General features: G+C 47.4%; 1 protein-coding gene across 3 annotated transcripts in view; it reads right to left on the reverse strand.

The window, feature by feature from the left end:
- The window catches only part of LOC106597326 (protein piccolo), a 65,796-nt gene that overhangs the window by 34,814 nt on the left and 13,908 nt on the right, over positions 1 to 17,074 (reverse strand). For all 3 annotated transcript variants that reach the window (XM_082977788.1, XM_082977787.1, XM_045722240.2), the window contains exons 3-4: positions 7,933 to 8,187; positions 339 to 4,518 (exon numbers count right to left, since the gene is read on the reverse strand). In XM_082977788.1, the coding sequence (XP_082833914.1) occupies positions 339 to 4,518; positions 7,933 to 8,187 (4,435 nt within the window). The remainder of the gene's footprint in view (positions 1 to 338; positions 4,519 to 7,932; positions 8,188 to 17,074) is intronic.

A 17,074-nucleotide genomic window follows, 5' to 3' on the forward strand; every position in this document is an offset into this window, starting at 1 on the left:
AACCATGCTCCATCGAAAGCAATGCTCCATCGAAAGCCATGCTCCATCCAAATAAATAAAAAAGCAACAACAAAAATGGAAAAACCTCCAGTCTTGCCAGATCATGGATGATGTAAAGTCAAAGCAAACAGCATGCAAGCACATGCATCGGTGTACCAAAAAATGATCATAAAGGTAGAATGAAAAAAAAGGTAAAATGTCCATGCAAACAACTCATGAAAAAAAAGAAGTGAACGAAACAACAAAATACACTAAAATGCCACAGGATCAGCCATGAATAAGCAGAGGCATCTCAAAGTGACATTTCAGCGAGAGGTCGGTGATGTCACTGCACAAACCTGCATCAGATGTCTTGGAGGATGTCAGGTCTACTGCACCCTCTGTGGTGCCATGGAAATTGTAACTGTTCTTGCTCTTATAGAGAAAAAGCCCGGCCTCAGCCAGATTGGTGTCGGACATGGAGGGTTTGATGCAACCGAAGCCCCTCATGTTGTAGGGTGAGCGGTCATATTGGTAGTGGTCGTCTCGGTAGCCGAAGCGGTCTTCGGGCAATGGCGTAGTGGGCTGCTGGGTGGTGCAGCTACCTGTAAATGGCAGCTTGTAGACAACATCACAGCAGACGGCTCTTCTCCCAGCCGTCAGGTCCACGGGTTTCCCATCCTCTTCTATGATCACAGCCGTGACCACTTCTGCGGAGGAAGCGTCGACCGAAACCACGGTGTTGAAGGGTTTGGCTGTGCTAAGGTCCACTGCACCTGCTACTGTCGGCATCCCGCTGCTCAGACCATTAGCCACACACCCTGGGGCAGGGGTAGGGGCGATAGTGACAGGTGTCTGGAATGTCCCTAAGCCTGTACCAGGTCCTACAGAAAGGTTAATCGGGATCTCAGCATTGTTGCTGGTTGTGGGCTGTGCATCTATGGGCCGATAGATGATCTGACAAACAGGCTCGAAGGCTTTGTTTGTGGTTGTAAGCTGAAGGGGCAGAGAAGGGACTTGGGATATGTTGGTATTTTCGTAACTTTGTATGGTGGCAGCACATGTAACTATGGTGATGCTGTCAGTCACTATGGAAACACTGGTCGACTCAGTGCTGAGATTGACCACTGGGGACTGCACTGCACTTGTCTGACGACTGTTGATGTCTGTGGCCAAGGACTGGCGTCTAACATCTGACGAAGACAGATCCACCACTTTCATGGCCGATTCTGAATTCACCTTCATGGTACGAAGGTCTACTACCTCCCCTGGCTGGTAGCCCTGTGGACTCTGTGTCTGTTGTGGTTTAGGTTTCTCCAGTGAGATTGGAACACCGTTCGCTCTTGGGGCTGGAGGTGGGGGCGGCGACCTTTCGTGTCGGACAGACACCATGGTTCTTTGAACTTCTGTCGTCACAAACTGAGTGACCTGCCCTAACCTGACCTCTGGGGGTGGAGCGGATGCTGAAATAGCCTCAATGACATGACAGGAGCTTGACACAACTTTCTCTGGCCCACATATCTCTTGACTTTCCATGGACTCAGTGATGCGAGTGAATGCCAGGGGCACCCTATTTGTGTGTGGTGGAGGTGGCTGTGGTTGTTTCTGGGGTTGAGGATGTGGTTGATACTGTGTTTGAGGTTGAGGTGGAGGTTGGGCATGTCTTGAAGGAGATGCTGGACCTGGACTGGATGGGGCCTGGGTGGTGATCCCTTCCACTGGAGAGCTGGGCTGGGATGGCAGAGTTATAACCACATAAGTTTCGTGTCGATTGCCGTATCGCGGAGAAGTGGGGGATGGGTGACCCGAGGAGTGACCCGAGGAATGACCTGAGAAGTGACCTGGCCTGCTTTCAGCTGTGGGGCTCAGATTCAGGGCTATATCAGCATGGCCTGTGTGGAGGGCAGTGGGTCTTGGATATTGGATGTGGGCAGGAGAGCCATGCTGAGAGACAGGTTTTGGAGCAAGGGGTGGTTTGATGTTTTCCCCTGGCCTGTGGCTGTACCCCATTCCAGCAGGGATGGCTGGCTTTGGAGGAACCGGTGGGGGGACATGAGGCTGTCTTACCGGCGACCCTTGGGCTGTTGTCATGGCAACATGCTCTGACCTGATTATAGCCTGAGATGGAAGCGGAACAGGGGGTTTCCTGGGGTAAACCGATGGCTTTGGCATGGTGGGAGGGGGCAGTGGAGGGGGTTCAGGAATGTCTGCTTTTTCCTGAGACAGAGCCCTGTGCAGGATGGCTGGTTTGGGGGGTACTGGTGGGGTGGTTGACACTACACTGGGGACAGTGGGGGTGTACTGAGGGAGGGTGGGTAAGGGCGATACACTGGCAACAGCAGGGGCTGAGGACTTCATACTAGACAAGTCCATGACATCCTGTTGGGTTATGTCCAGAGGCTGGTCAGCCTGGGAAGTTTCAATGTGGGTCTGTGGTTGGTCTGAAGTTGTTGATGAGGGGACCTTGCAAGCAACTGATTTGGACTCAGTTTCTGCAGCAGCTGTTAAGGGTGTCTGATCAGCTTTAGGAATGTCTGATGAAGTCTTTGGCTTATCTTGACTTTTGGTCTCAGTGGCCTCTTCATCAGCGTCCTCCTCCCCTGAGGAGCACTGTGTAACCCTCAGGTCTGGTATGGGACGCAGAGCCCTTCTGGATTCAGTGCCTTCGAACTCACCACCAGGGGCCGCCCCAGATATATCAGGACCTTGCTGTGTCGGGCTAGTCCCAGGAGTCAGAACTTTCTTCATGAGTTCCTCATACGCAGCCTCAGCATCGAGCAGTGGTTTCCCATCCTTGCCTATAGTAACTGTAACACTCGTGGAGCTGGTTGGCTCAGTGGGTTGCAATACGATCTCTGGTGTGGGTCTTTCTGACACGGACTGTGCTTTTTTCAGTTCCTGCTCCAGCTGCATGAATTCTTTCTTCTTCTCCATCATGTCTTCGTAAACCTCATCTGGAGATCTCAGTATTTTGGGCTGAGCTGGCACTGAGATTTTCTCAGACTTCTGCTGCTGGACTTTCTTTCCATTTTCATCAACAAGGGACTCATAGGCATAATCTTCTATCAGCATCCCACCATAGAGGGACTCTTTCCCCGGAGGGATGTCCACCTTTTCCTTTGTGGGTGTTCTAGCCTTTAGCATGATCTCTTCGTAGGCTTCGTCTGCAGTTTTCAGGGCTCGTTTTTCAGGGCTTTTATTAGCACCTTGATCAGCTGTTGGAGAGTAGAGAGAAACAGATGTAGGAAGTTGGTATACTTTCTGTACTGCTGCAATCTTTGCAGCATTGATCTCAACTCCCTCTGGTTCTGACTCGATGCTGGGAGAGAAATCGGATAAAGATGATCGCCTGAACTCCTCCATCTCTGCCTCTTGCCTCAGCTCTTCTGTCGGGGAGGCATCTTCAATGGGAGAGAGGTTGCTGGGCGGCGTTTTGGGACGCTCCCGCCTCCTCTGAGCTCTGATCTCCTCTTTGTCCTTCTTCGACTTCTTCCCAGAGCCTTTCTGCTTCTCCTGTTCTCTTAGCAGCTCCTCCTCCTCTCGTAACTCCTCTTCCTCAGAAGAGTCTTCGATGGTGGGTAGACCTTGGCCTTGTTGTCTATGCTTCGCTTTCCTGTGCTGTTTCCCCTCGCCACTGTGCATGCGGCTGGGACTACTGCTGTCACTGTCCTCATCCAAAGAGGACAGGGATGTAGGCGATGTCCCAGGGGTGAAGCTGGATGCGTGCAGGCTGGAGGACCCATCGCCCCTGGAGCGATCATCAGGGGAGTTGGTGAGGCTTTCCATCTCAAGTTCTCCATCATCTGACGTACCCGGTATGCGCACAGGGGTGGTAGTCGTGTTGAGCTCGATGGTTCTGAATTGGCGTACTGCCACGACTCTATCTGCCGAAGGCTGTTCCCCTTCCTGAGAGTCTGAGACTTTGGGTTCCGATCCCTCTTTCCATGCCTTGTCAGGTTTATCCAGTGAGAGTTTCCGCTCATCTTCGTCCTCAGGGCTGATGGTGTTCTTCTTGAGGAGCCGCCTGCCTTTTGCCATTGCACTTCTCTCCTTCCCCTCCCCTTTCTCCTGCTCCATTCGTTTCCTGTCATGATCTCGGATCTTTCGCCGGATGAGGTTTTCTTCGTCGGACGGCGAAGCATCCTCGTTCTCACTCATCTCCATGATCTGTTTACGAATGAAGTCTTCGTCATCCCCTGACATGGGACTATCTTTCCCTAAGCTCTCACTGCTGTCCTCCAACGAGTCACCCCTGATGTCTGTTGGCACCAGCAGCTTTTTCTTTGCTGAGGCGTCCTTCTTCTCTGAGAGTTCTGGGTCATCCTCTGTGCTGGGAGATTCAGGTGAGAGGGGTAGCACCTCAAGTTTGCGTCTGGTCTTGAGTGAGTCGGTCAGTTTGTCCGAATTGTCCTTTGGTTGTGTAGCCTGGGCCTCTAGTATGGGAAGGACAGTGCTCTCCAGCTTAGCAAGGTCTGAGGGGCTGGTGGGACTGCTATCCTTGGCGACTGTGTTTTTTTCTCCAGGGTCTTTCAGCGTTGCCTGTAAATTAAAATAATAAAACACAATTATTGTATAATAAATATGTAGATGATAATCATCCATAATTGATCATAAACATTACATTATTTGGAACATTTAAAATGGATATATGAAGATGTATAAAGGGAAGATATTTTTTTTACAACTAATGTCTGTAGATTATTTTACATAACTAAAAGGTCTGTAGAAACATTTGTGAAAAGAGCCCTTCTGACTTGAATCATCTAATTCTCAGCCACTACTGTTGCTACATACTACAGTCACCTCTCCAACTGCATCCACTTCAGCCTCTATTATCCCTTGAATTTCAGGCATTGACTTCTCTTCATTCAGGGGTTTGTCTTCGTCCTGTTTACCAACTACAGGGACTAGGGTGTCAGGTTCTACTACAGGGGCTGGGGCTATAGACACATTTATAGATACAGTTTCAGATGTTTTAGTCTGCTCTGGTGTTGTTTTGTCTTCTACGCTGCCCTCTCTGTCACTCACAGCTTTCACCTCTGATACTGAAATAGGTTCCTGCTTTTCACTAACTACAGGTGGTGACACAACCACTTTCTCTTTCTCTGGCTGAATGCTCTCAGACACAGAGTCTGTCTTTGGAGTTTGCTCAGATTCATCTTCTTTGGATAATTCTTTCTCTTGCACTGCTTTCTCATCACACACAGTAGGAGTTGGCTCCCTACTCTCAGCTATAGACACCTCTTGTTTATTTTCAGCTATGCTGCCAGCTTCTTCTCCTTCCTGTGTGGGTTTCTCCTCAGAAACGTTCTCAGGGGCTTGTGGCTCACTAGCAGCAGATGATAGTGACGATGCCTCTATAGCTTGTTCTAAGTGCTCTGTTTTGACCTTTTCTTGCTCTTTAGCTTCAGAAGCTGGGGGAGTAGACTCATCCTGGGCTTTTTCAGCCTTATTATCGGCTGTTGGCTCTGGTTCAACCTTGGTATCCACAGATGTCAGATTTTCCTCCTCCGGACCTACACGTTCTGCTCCAGCCTCAGTTTCATCTGTGTTTTTTTCTACTACTGGTGCTGGAGCTTCTACAGCCTCCTGAGGTGGGATCTGATCAACTTTAGCTGATTGTGGTTCAGGTTCTGGGAGCTGTTCAGGGACTTTTTTCTCAAAAGGGGATGGTGAAACTGACTCCTCGGATTTGACTTCTGGGCTGGGTTCAACCACTGTTTCTGACTCTGTCCTTTCGGCATCTCTCTCAGGGCTAACGTTTTCTGGTTCAGCAGCAGGAGGTGCAAGAGAAGCCTCTGGTACTTTCTTTACTCCTGCCTCACTTTCTACAGGCTTCTCCTCAACTTGGGCTGGCGGAATTGGCTCTGCCTCCTTCTCTACAGACTTCTCCTCAACTTTGGCTGGCGGTATTGGCTCTGCCCCCTTCTCTACAGGCTTCTCCTCAACTTGGGCTGGCGGAATTGGCTCTGCCTCCTTCTCTACAGGCTTCTCCTCAACTTGGGCTGGCTGAATTGGCTCTGCCTCCTTCTCTACAGGCTTCTCCTCAACTTGGGCTGGCTGAATTGGCTCTGCCTCCTTCTCCTCAACTTGGGCTGCCTGAATTGCCTCTGCCTCCTTCTCTACAAGCTTCTCCTCAACTTGGGCTGGCGGAATTGGCTCTGCCTCCTTCTCTACAGGCTTCTCCTCAACTTGGGCTGGCTGAATTGGCTCTGCCTTCTTCTCCTCAACTTGGGCTGGCTGAATTGGCTCTGCCTCCTTCTCTACAGGCTTCTCCTCAACTTGGGCTGGCTGAATTGGCTCTGCCTCCTTCTCTACAGGCATCTCCTCAACTTGGGCTGGCTGAATTGGCTCTGCCTCCTTCTCTACAGGCTTCTCCTCAACTTGGGCTGGCTGAATTGGCTCTGCCTCCTTCTCTATAGGCTTCTCCTCAACTTGGGCTGGCGGAATTGGCTCTGCCTCCTTCTCTATAGGCTTCTCCTCAACTTGGGCTGGCGAAATTGCCTCTGCCTCCTTCTCTACAGGCTTCTCCTCAAATTGGGCTGGCAGAATTGGATCTGCCTCCTTCTCTACAGGCTTCTCCTCAAATTGGGCTGGCAGAATTGGGTCTGCCTCCTTCTCTACAGGCTTCTCCTCAACTTTATCAGTAAATAGAGGAGGAGATGTGGCTACAGACTCAACTGCCTCAGTTTGTGGAACAGTCTCTACCTCTTTAGGCTGTTCACTCTCAGCAACTACAGGGGGAGTTTCTTCTACCGCAGGGGGCACCTCCTCTTTTTGTGAAGGCACAGGCTCTAGCTCTGCTGGTTTGGGAGATGTACAATCCTCTACCGGCTCATTAGGGGCTTCGGGAGCTGAGGCCGAATTCTCTACAATCTTAACTGGTGGAGCAGGAGCCACCTTTGGCATCTTAGTCTCCACAGCCGTCTCCACAGCTGAACTCTCTGCTACTGGACCTGTATGTACTGAAGACACCTCAGTTGGAGGCTGTTCAACAGTAGTTGCTTGAGGCTCTGGCCCTTTAGGTTTCTCCTCCTGCTCGGTGACTGCAGGAGGTGTAGGAGCTGTCTCCTCAGCTTTAGGTGGATGGCTAGGTTCTTCCTCAATCACCACTGCTTTCCCTTCCTCCTCAGTGACTACAGGAGCTGGCGGTACAGGCTCTGGTGATTGGTCAGGTTGGACAGTAGTTTCCTGTGTGACCGTTTCAGGTGTTGGAATCACCTCTGGCTCTACCGGCTTAGCTTCCTCTTCAAGAACCTTCTCTAGGATGGGCTCCTCTTTCTCACTACCTGCAGAGAGAGACGGTGAGATCTGCTCTGCTGTAGACTCACTCTGCACTGTATCTGGGCTTGGAGTTGGCTCGGGTGCAGCCTCAACAGGCTTTTCTGACTCATTCTCTACAGGGGGGGCAATGACAGGCTCCTCTACAACTGCAGGCTGGAAATCTGATTCTGCCTGAGTAGTGTCGGGTGGTGACTGTTCTTCTGTAACTTTCTCTGGCATACTCTCTGGATGATTCACTACCGGGGCCTCGACAGCACTCTCTGCTACACTCTCTGGCACAGGCTCATCCAGTATAGTCTCAGATATAGCTTCCATCGCTTCAGCCTGCTCTGGGTCTTTCTCCACTGCTGAGGCTTCGACAGCACTCTCCACTACACTCTCTGTCACAGGCTCATCCAGTATAGTCTCAGATATAGCTTCTATCGCTTCAGCCTGCTCAGGGTCTTTCTCCACTGCTGAGGCTTCGACAGCACTCTCCACTACACTCTCTGGCACAGGCTCATCCAGTATAGTCTCAGATATAGCTTCCATCGTTTCAGCCTGCTCTGGGTCTTTCTCCTCTGGGACACTATCAGAGGGAGGGGTGGCATGCTCAGGTGGGATGGGTGTGGTGTCTGTGTTTGCAGACGCAGCGTCTGGTGTTTGGGGCGGGGTGCGTTCTGTTACTACCTTGGACATGGAAAGCGTCTGGGTGTCTTCCTTTGCTGCTGCTGCTGCCTCTGCCTGAGTAACTGAGGGGCTTCTTGTTAATGGAGAGGCAGCAGCAGCAGCAGCTGGGGAGGCAGGGACTTTGGCAGGGGAGGCAGGAGGGGTAGGGGTAGCTGTGGGTAGTTGCTTCTTCACAGGAGATGGTGGAGGGGGTATATCGCCCAGCTGGCCAGAGAGAGCTCTTTGGGTCTGGCAGTTGAGACATAACCATTCTTTCTGTAAGACAGAAAAACAAAGAAAATGTTAGTTATTGTTGACCTTGTAAAAATGCTCACTCACTCTAATACATAGTTGTTGTAGTGGATGATTAAAATGTTGACTTTAATTAGTAATTATGTTTTATGATCATTATTAGAAAACTGGACCCACGGTTTTGTAACACTTGGACTATGCGTAGACACGGGGCCAGTGTAGCCTATTCTAGTTCAGGCAAGCTTTTTACATTTATGTAACTTAACAGATAGTCCTTTCATAATGCATGGTAATGGCACAGAGGTTTACCAATGCATGTCAGAATGACTCTGGCAGCGTGTGCAGACATTCCACAGCAGAGCCAGGGTGGAGGCTGTGTGTGTTTGTGTGTGTCTAGCTGACCCATCAACACAAAATGATTTTACACAGTGCATCCATCAGGATGAACACATATTAGGCCCTATGACTTAATGACACAAGACCATAACCCCAGACCACTGCGCCCCTTAGTCCCATGTCCTAAATTCAGCATGATGTACAGTATATTAGGGATGAGCAACTGTTGGCCCACGGCCCCCCTTTTGAAGGCCCTCACATCAATTTCCACAAAAATATTAGTATTATTTTTTAAATGTTACCTTTATTTAACTAGGCAAGTCAGTTAAGAACTATTTTTGTTTTACAATGACGGCCTACCGGGGAACAGTGGGTTTAACTGCCTTGTTCAGGGGAAGAACGACAGATTTTTACCTTGTCTGCTCGGGATTCAATCCAGCAACCTTTCGGTTACTTGCCCAATGCTCTAATCACTAGGCTACCTGCCGCCCCATAGTACAACAAACATTTGGAACTAATTTGGGGTCTCAATTTACTGTTGCAAGCTAGAATAGTAGAATACACAATATGCCGTTTGGAAATGTGGTTGTGCATCAGCAGTTTTTCTGTTGTTATGTCAGTCACTGATAGTCAATCAATTAGCCATGTAATCAAAACAATTTAAGATTGCTAAGTTAGTTTAGCGGCCAGCTATCTAAACTTGTTATTGTGGTCGAATGATCGGCTGTGGGGCCCCCATTTGATTTTGTTTGTCAGTCTCACTCAGATCATATTAAAAACAGCTAATTTTCCTATAATTGCATGAAATTAGTTATAAAATTGCTAAATGTTCTCTCCGCCACTTGGCAAAATGTGTAGAATTGCAGCAAACTTGCTTTAAAACTGCAACATTTTCTCTACACCCCATGGCAAAATGTGTAGAATTGCAGCAAACTTGCTTTAAAACTGCAACATTTTCTCTACACCCCATGGCAAAATGTGTAGAATTGCACAAAATGTCTCTCTGCTGGGTTCTGATTTTTTGTAGCCCCCACCCCCATCAAAGTTGCCCATCCCTGATCTATGTGTTACATTCCAACCGCAAGCGAGGTTAGCTCAGACCACAGGTCAGTGGAACACTAATGTTTCTGACAAGGACCTTACAGTGGGATGAACTGAAACATCTTATGTCAGACCAATTCAATCTGTCAGTAAACCCAGCTCAAAGGCAGGCAATTAAAAGTGTGCATTCAGTAAACGGTTTATCCTGCGTAGTGCGATGACTTCGGCATTGTTTATTCTTCCCATCCCCCGCTTGGGACCGAACCGGCCCTCTATCTCTGAAAATAACCAGAGTGCATCAGCAAGAAAGACAACAAACCGCCACGAGTACAGCTGTTCAAATCCTTCGTCTCGGAGGGCCTCTAATTCTGTCCTGTCATGGTTATCTGACTCAAGTCGACAATCACAGCACTAAAGAAGTCATTACAGAAGGGCTCCACTGAGAATTGTGGTTTAAGTGTTGTACCTGTTAAGACAGTTTAATATTCGATATCTCGACAAGAAAGGAGAGAAAGAAACGATGGTAAACGTTTGATTCCTAGGGACTCTGGGTCTTACACTGTAGCACACCAGAGCTAATGTAAGTAGGACTAACGATGGAGAGACGTTGTACTGTATGTGTAGTTGTACTGTAAGTGTATTGGTAAAATAACACATCCACGCACCATACATACATATTCTCTCTCTCTTGGGGTCTAGTCAGCATGGGTCTAGCCACCCCTCCAGTCTCCGTTTCAAGTAAACACCCTATTTCCTGCATACCCGTTTTGTGTGCCTCCACAGGCCAGTAACGTGGGTGTGTGCCCTCCTGTGCCTGGCTTAAATGCGGGGCTTATGCTAAATCCATACCAGATGGTGTGAGGCCTGCTAAGCAGTGGTGGAAAAAGTACCCAATTGTCATACTTGAGTAAAAGTAAAGATACCTTAATGGTTGCCTCATAACGTTCTCCATGTTAAATGGTTGGCATGAAGTTTAGAATGGCATTTTGTTATCATACGATTGAAATGGAGAGTGTGTGTAAAAAAGAGCAAGAAAGAAGAGGAGAGGGGAGGGAGAGAAGAGGAGAGGGGAGGGAGAGAAGTGGATAGGAGAGAAGGGGAGAGAAGAGGGGAGAGAGAGAAGAGGGGGAAAGAGAGAAGAGAGAGAGAGAGAGAGAGAGAGAGGAGAGAGAGAGAGAGAGAGAGAGAGAGAGAGAGAGAGAGAGAGAGAGAGAGAGAGAGAGAGAGAGAGAGAGAGAGAGAGAGAGAGAGAGAGAGGAGAGGGGGGGAGAGAGAGAGAGAGAGGAAGGAAATAGAGTGAGAGCAAGAGAGGAAAGAAACAGGGAGCCGTAGGATTTCACCTTTATTATATATGACTTCATTAATAATATCATAATGCAGCCCCATAGCCATTCCTACCCTATGTAGAGGTCCCTCTTTCTACAATACAGGATGCCGTGCCACCCCCACAGGGCATTGGCTTTCGCAGCTTGACTGCTCCATCCATTTACACCACAGAGAGCAGCTCGAGAGGCAGAGAGATGGTTCCAGATTGCCACTGATAGGGAATAATGAGAGCCCGGACAGAGCCAGTCAGCCACAAGATCTGTCGCTTCAGCTTCAAACCACTTTTACCCTTGTCATCACCGACGCTATCAGAGATCTGCAGCCTACGGTCCTTGGATATCACCCATCCACCAGATCACCACCATAAAAAGCATCCTGTCTCTCCATCTCTGTACTTGTCAAATACACACGTGCACACAAACACACACCCTGTCTCTCTCTCTCTCTCTCTCTCTCTCTCTCTCTCTCTCTCTCTCTCTCTCTCTCTCTCACATGCACGTGCACACACACATGCACACGCACACAGACACAGTGATACAGACACAGTGATCCACACACAAACACAGACTTCCACACACAGACACAGTGATCCACACACAAACACAGACTTCCACACACAGACACAGTTAGCCACACACAAACACGTATATGCACATGTGTCACACTACAACTTTGTCGTATTGAAATGATTTAACCCCTTTAAGCCATTACATTGACTCCCTGATTGAAGCTAGGATGCTAATGGATGTTCATGTTTTCCTAACTAGCCAATTACAAAGCATTCCTGGTAACAGAGCTCTGCAGCTTCAATTCCTTGAATTTAGAGCCCAGTCTTGTCCAGTCTTGTCCAGCACCTCATTAAGATGAGAGAAACGATGAGTCATGTCACAGAGTGTGTGCCATCAGTTGGTCATCATAGTAGCGATGGGGGATGTATAATCATCAGCATCCTCACATTTGTATAGCTGTGTGGCTGTACGGCTGTATGGCTGTATGGCTGTGTGGCTGTATGGCTGTGTGGCTGTGTGGCTGTGTGGCTTTATGACTGTATGGCTTTATGGCTTTATGACTGTATGGCTTTATGGTTGTATGGCTTTATGACTGTATGGCTTTATGGCTTTATGACTGTATGACTTTATGGCTGTATGGCTTTATGACTGTATGGCTTTATGGCTTTATGACTGTATGGCTTTATGGCTTTATGACTGTATGGCTTTTATGACTGTATGGCTGTATGGCTGTATGGCTTTATGTGGGATCCACCCTCTCATATACATCCCTGTGGGTTGTGAATCAGCCATGCTGCTGTTTGCTAAGCACACACACACACACACATATACATACACACACACACACACACACACACACACACACACACACCACACACACACACACACACACACACACACACACACACACACACACACACACACACACACACACACACACACATACACACACACGGTATCACAGCTATACAGTGATATGCACATCCCACATGGATCTGGGTATAACATACTGTAGAGAGAAAGATAGTAAAAGGAGCAGCATTAGTGCGGGAGCCTTTCCTCTCTTTACTAGAACTATACAACCCTGACTTTACAAAAGAGTTCAAACGTTCAAGGACGCTACAAGAAACAACACTTTCAAACTACTAAACTACCTCAAGTCTCAAGACATTAACATAAAAAGTCTGAGATGATTCAGCAAATCTGATGAGTCTATCCTCCGTGTTGGGTCATTGGTTCCTCCTCTCAGGGGAGGTAAGCGACGTGAAGGTCAAAGTGATATCCTTTTATTACAGAGGAGAGTCCTACAAGGGTTTTACCTCCTACATTTGGTCAAGTCTGACATGAAAATTCCAATGGGTGGAGAAGGGAGAGGATATTTGAGGTGACTTCACCTGTTGCAGATAGTAAATTAGCTAGTCAGTATTAGTGTTTCTTAAATTATTTTAAAAGGGAGGCTTCTGATATGAAATAATTTCCCCCACATATACGGATATAAATGTAGTGATTTAACCTGCTTTTAAATGGGCCAAATCTGGTCTCTGGGGATGGGAGTATCACACTTTAACCAACTAGACCATCAAAATCATTTGGTTCAACTGTGCACCACATTGTCATAGAAACTACACTTTGACATTTCTCTGGTTAGTTTGTTTTCATAGAAGGTTGAATCCTTAGCAACCTGCCCAGTGTTGAGAATATGTTGCTTGGTGTACTGTACAGTAGACCCGCATAGCTACAGTACTGTAGCAGGTGTCAAAGCTGTGTGGCTAGAAAGCCTTGTTAGTGCGAAGGTCAAGTAAGGAGTTGAGGTGTTCATTAGGATTTTCTCTTATCTGCTATTGGCAGCATCACTTCAGAGTTTCATGTCATCCAACACACAATGTCCAATGAAATATTCACAACATGGATTCAACTATCCAGCATTACATTCCAAACCTTTCTACTAACCATACAAACACTTCCCAAATACAATTACACAACAAATACTCTCTGACACCAACATATGTGTACCTCAGTATTGTCTTTTCCTAGTGTTTGACAGGAGTAAAGAGGTGCTGTTGTGTCCCAGGTGGTTTGGGTTTGTTTCCCAGGAGGTTGGGGTGTGTGTTAAGGGATACTGACAGGGAAGGTGAGAGACAGCACCATATTTACTCTGAGCTAGGTGAGAGACAGCACCATATTTACTCTGAGCTAGGTGAGAGACAGCACCATATTTACTCTGAGCTAGGTGAGAGACAGCACCATATTTACATTGAGCTAGGTGAGAGAGAACTTAGGAAAGGAGGAGAAAGGAAGACCCAGCAAAACTAGGTAGGTGGGTGTGTCCGTCTGTCTGAAGTGTTCCGTTTTGCCATCTGTCTACTGAACTTTGAACCCAGTGTTATTTTGTGTGTATCAGCTTTTTGCTTCATCGTATCTTACACAGTACATTAGGTCAGTTCGCCAGCTGCAGTTAAAATGGGCTTATCAGCTGGTGTGTGTGTGTGTGTGTGTGTGTGTGTGATCGGGTTTCCCCTAGCGGGTATGTCTATACAGATGGACAGGTGTGAGATGCTAGCTTGCCTGTGCTACTGGAGGCAATGAGAGAGGGATGGAGAGGGGGATCTCCTCTCCTCCTTTCAGTTTTAAAGGAGGGATAATTAAGACCCACAACAGCCTGCGGTAATGAGCGGCATTTGGAGTTCGGCTGCTGTTTTTGCTTTTCTGTTTGGGGTGAGAGAGAAAGAGACTGTATCACTTTGTGACTGACAGACCTGGGATCAAACACCAAAATCATGGCAAATATACTCAACAAAAATATAAACGCAACATGTAACGTGTTTGTTCCATGTTTCATGGGCTTATTTCTCTCACATTTTGTGCACACATTTGTTTACATCCCTGTTAGTGAGCATTTCTCATTTGCTAAGATAATCCATCTACCTGACAGGAGTGGCATATCAAGAAGCTGATTAAACAGCATGATCATTACACAGGTGCACCTTGTGCTTGGGTCAATAAAAGGCCACTCTAAAATCTGCAGTTTTTTGTCACACAACATAATGCCACAGATGTCTCAATTGCATGAGGCAGCATGCAATTGGCATGCTGACTGCAGGTTTGTCCAACAGAGCTGTTGCCAGAGAATTTAATGTTAATTTCTCTACCATAAGCCGCCTCCAATGTCGTTTTAGAGAATTTAGCAGTACGTCAACTGGCGTCACAACCGCAGACCACATTTAACCACGCCAGCCCAGGTCCTCCATATCTGGCTTCTTCAACTGCGGGATCGTCTGAGACCAGCCACCCGGACAGCTGATGAAACTGTGGGTTTGTACAACCGAAGAATTTCTGCACAAACAGTCAGAAACCGTCTCAGGGAAGTTAATCTGCGTCCTCTTCATCATAACCATGGTCTTGACCTGACTGCAGTTCGGCGTCGTAACCGACTTCAGTGGGGAAATGCTCACCTTTAATGGCCACTGGCATGCTGGAGAAGTGTGCTCTTCACAGATGAATCCCGGTTTTAACTATATTGGGCAGATGGCAGACAGCATGTATGGCATCGTGTGGGTGAGCGGTTTGCTGATGTCAACGTTGTGAACAGAGTGCCCCATAGTGGTGGTGGGGTTATGGTATAAGCAGGCAAAAGCTATGGACAACGACCACAATTGCATTTTATCAATGGCAATTTGAATGCACAGATATACTATGATGAGATCCTGAGGCCCATTGTCGTGTCATTCATCCGCCGCCATCACCTCATGTTTCAGCATGATAATGCACAGTTGCAAGGATCTGTACACAATTCCTGGAAGGTGAAAATGTCCCAGTTCTTCCATGGCCTTCAAACTCACCAGACATGTCACCCATTGAGCATGTTAAGGATGCTCTGGATCGACGTGTCCGACAGTGTGTTCCAGTTCCCGCCAATATCCCGCAACTTTGCAATGCTATTTGAAGAGGAGTGGGAAAACATTCCATAGGCCACAATCAACAGCCTGATCAACTCTATGCGACAGAGATGTGTCTTGCTGCATGAGGCAAATGGTGGTCAGACCAGACACCCCTACTTTCTTTTAAGGTATCTGTGACCAACAGATGCATATCTGTATTCCCAGTCATGTGAAATCCATAGATTAGGGCATAATGAATTTATTTCAATTGACCGATTTCCTTTTATGAACTGTAACTCAGTTAGATCTTTGAAATTGTTGCATGTTGTGTTTATATTTGTGTTCAGTGTAGTTTAGCTGGGCTTGATTGATTTTGCCTGTTGGTCTGGAACCAAAAGAAAAGTCCCAGGAGTCAATGCTGACAAAACTAGCCTCCTCTCCACTAGCACTAATGCTAACAATACTAGTCTCCTCTCCACTAGCCATAATGCTAACAATACTAGTCTCCTCTCCACTAGCCCTAATGCTAACAATACTAGTCTCCTCTCCACTAGCCCTAATGCTAACAATACTAGTCTCCTCTCGACTAGCCCTAATGCTAACAATACTATTCCCCTCTCCACTAGCGCTAATGCTAACAATACTAGTCTCCTCTCCACTAGCCCTAATGCTAACAATACTAGTCTCCTCTCCACTAGCCCTAATGCTAACAATACTAGTCTCCTCTCCACTAGCCCTAATGCTAACAATACTAGTCTCCTCTTCACTAGCCCTAATGCTAACAAAAGTGGTTTTGTACTCAATAGCTTGTTAGCATTTTATTAAAGCAGCATGTAGCTGGCACACGTACATCCTCTGTGACATCCAACCCCTCCTACTGCTTTCCTCAATCATCCTGTTCCTCCTCTCCCAACCACCTCCTCTCCTTTGTTCACACTCATCCTTCTCTACCTCCGCTAATCACGTCTCTCTTCTCTTAAACATCTCCCTCAGTTTCCATCACACTCATTTTCTTCTTTTCCCTCCCCCTCCCCCTGCCTCCTCTACCCTTTCTCCCATTCCCTTCCAACTAAAGGCTACAACTAACGTTACAATTCAAGATCTTGATCAGCTTGTCAAGTTCCTGAACGCCTGTGAAAGACTAGACCAGTCAGAATATGTAGAATCGCTGATACTCAAATGCGTCACAGGTCCAGGTTAAGCCTACTCCTAGACTCAAAAGCACTTTCAAAAGTGACTCTCCATTGGAAGTGTTTTTGAGTCCAGGAGTAGGTTTAACCTGAGCATGCGAAATAAAGGTCTGCGTCTTTCACAAGTGTGTGTGTGTGTGTGTGTGCGTCCCTTAGTGTTGCACGGTATACCGATAGTAGAACATGAAAAACGATTCCGTAATAGAACTTTTGTTACTTTCGGTACTTCTGTCAAGTCTGTCTATCAGCCCAGCAGATGTCTCCTTATAGTTCTAGAGCACCGTGCCTGTCAAGTCTGTCTATCAGCTGATGTCTCCTTATAGCTCTAGAGCAGCGTGCCTGTCAAGTCTGTCTATCAGCTGATGTCTCCTTATAGTTCTAGAGTACCGTGCCTGTCAAGTCTGTCTATCAGCTGATGTCTCCTTATAGCTCTAGAGCAGCGTGCCTGTCAAGTCTGTCTATCAGCTAATGTCTCCTTATAGCTCTAGAGCACCGTGCCTGTCAAGTCTGTCTATCAGCTGATGTCTCCTTATAGTTCTAGAGCACCGTGCCTGTCAAGTCTGTCTATCAGCCCAGCAGATGTCTCCTTATAGTTCTAGAGCACCGTGCCTGTCAAGTCTGTCTATCAGCT

Source organism: Salmo salar, chromosome 07 (genome assembly GCF_965601325.2).
Source record: "Salmo salar chromosome 07, fSalSal1, whole genome shotgun sequence".
NCBI lineage: Eukaryota > Metazoa > Chordata > Actinopteri > Salmoniformes > Salmonidae > Salmo > Salmo salar.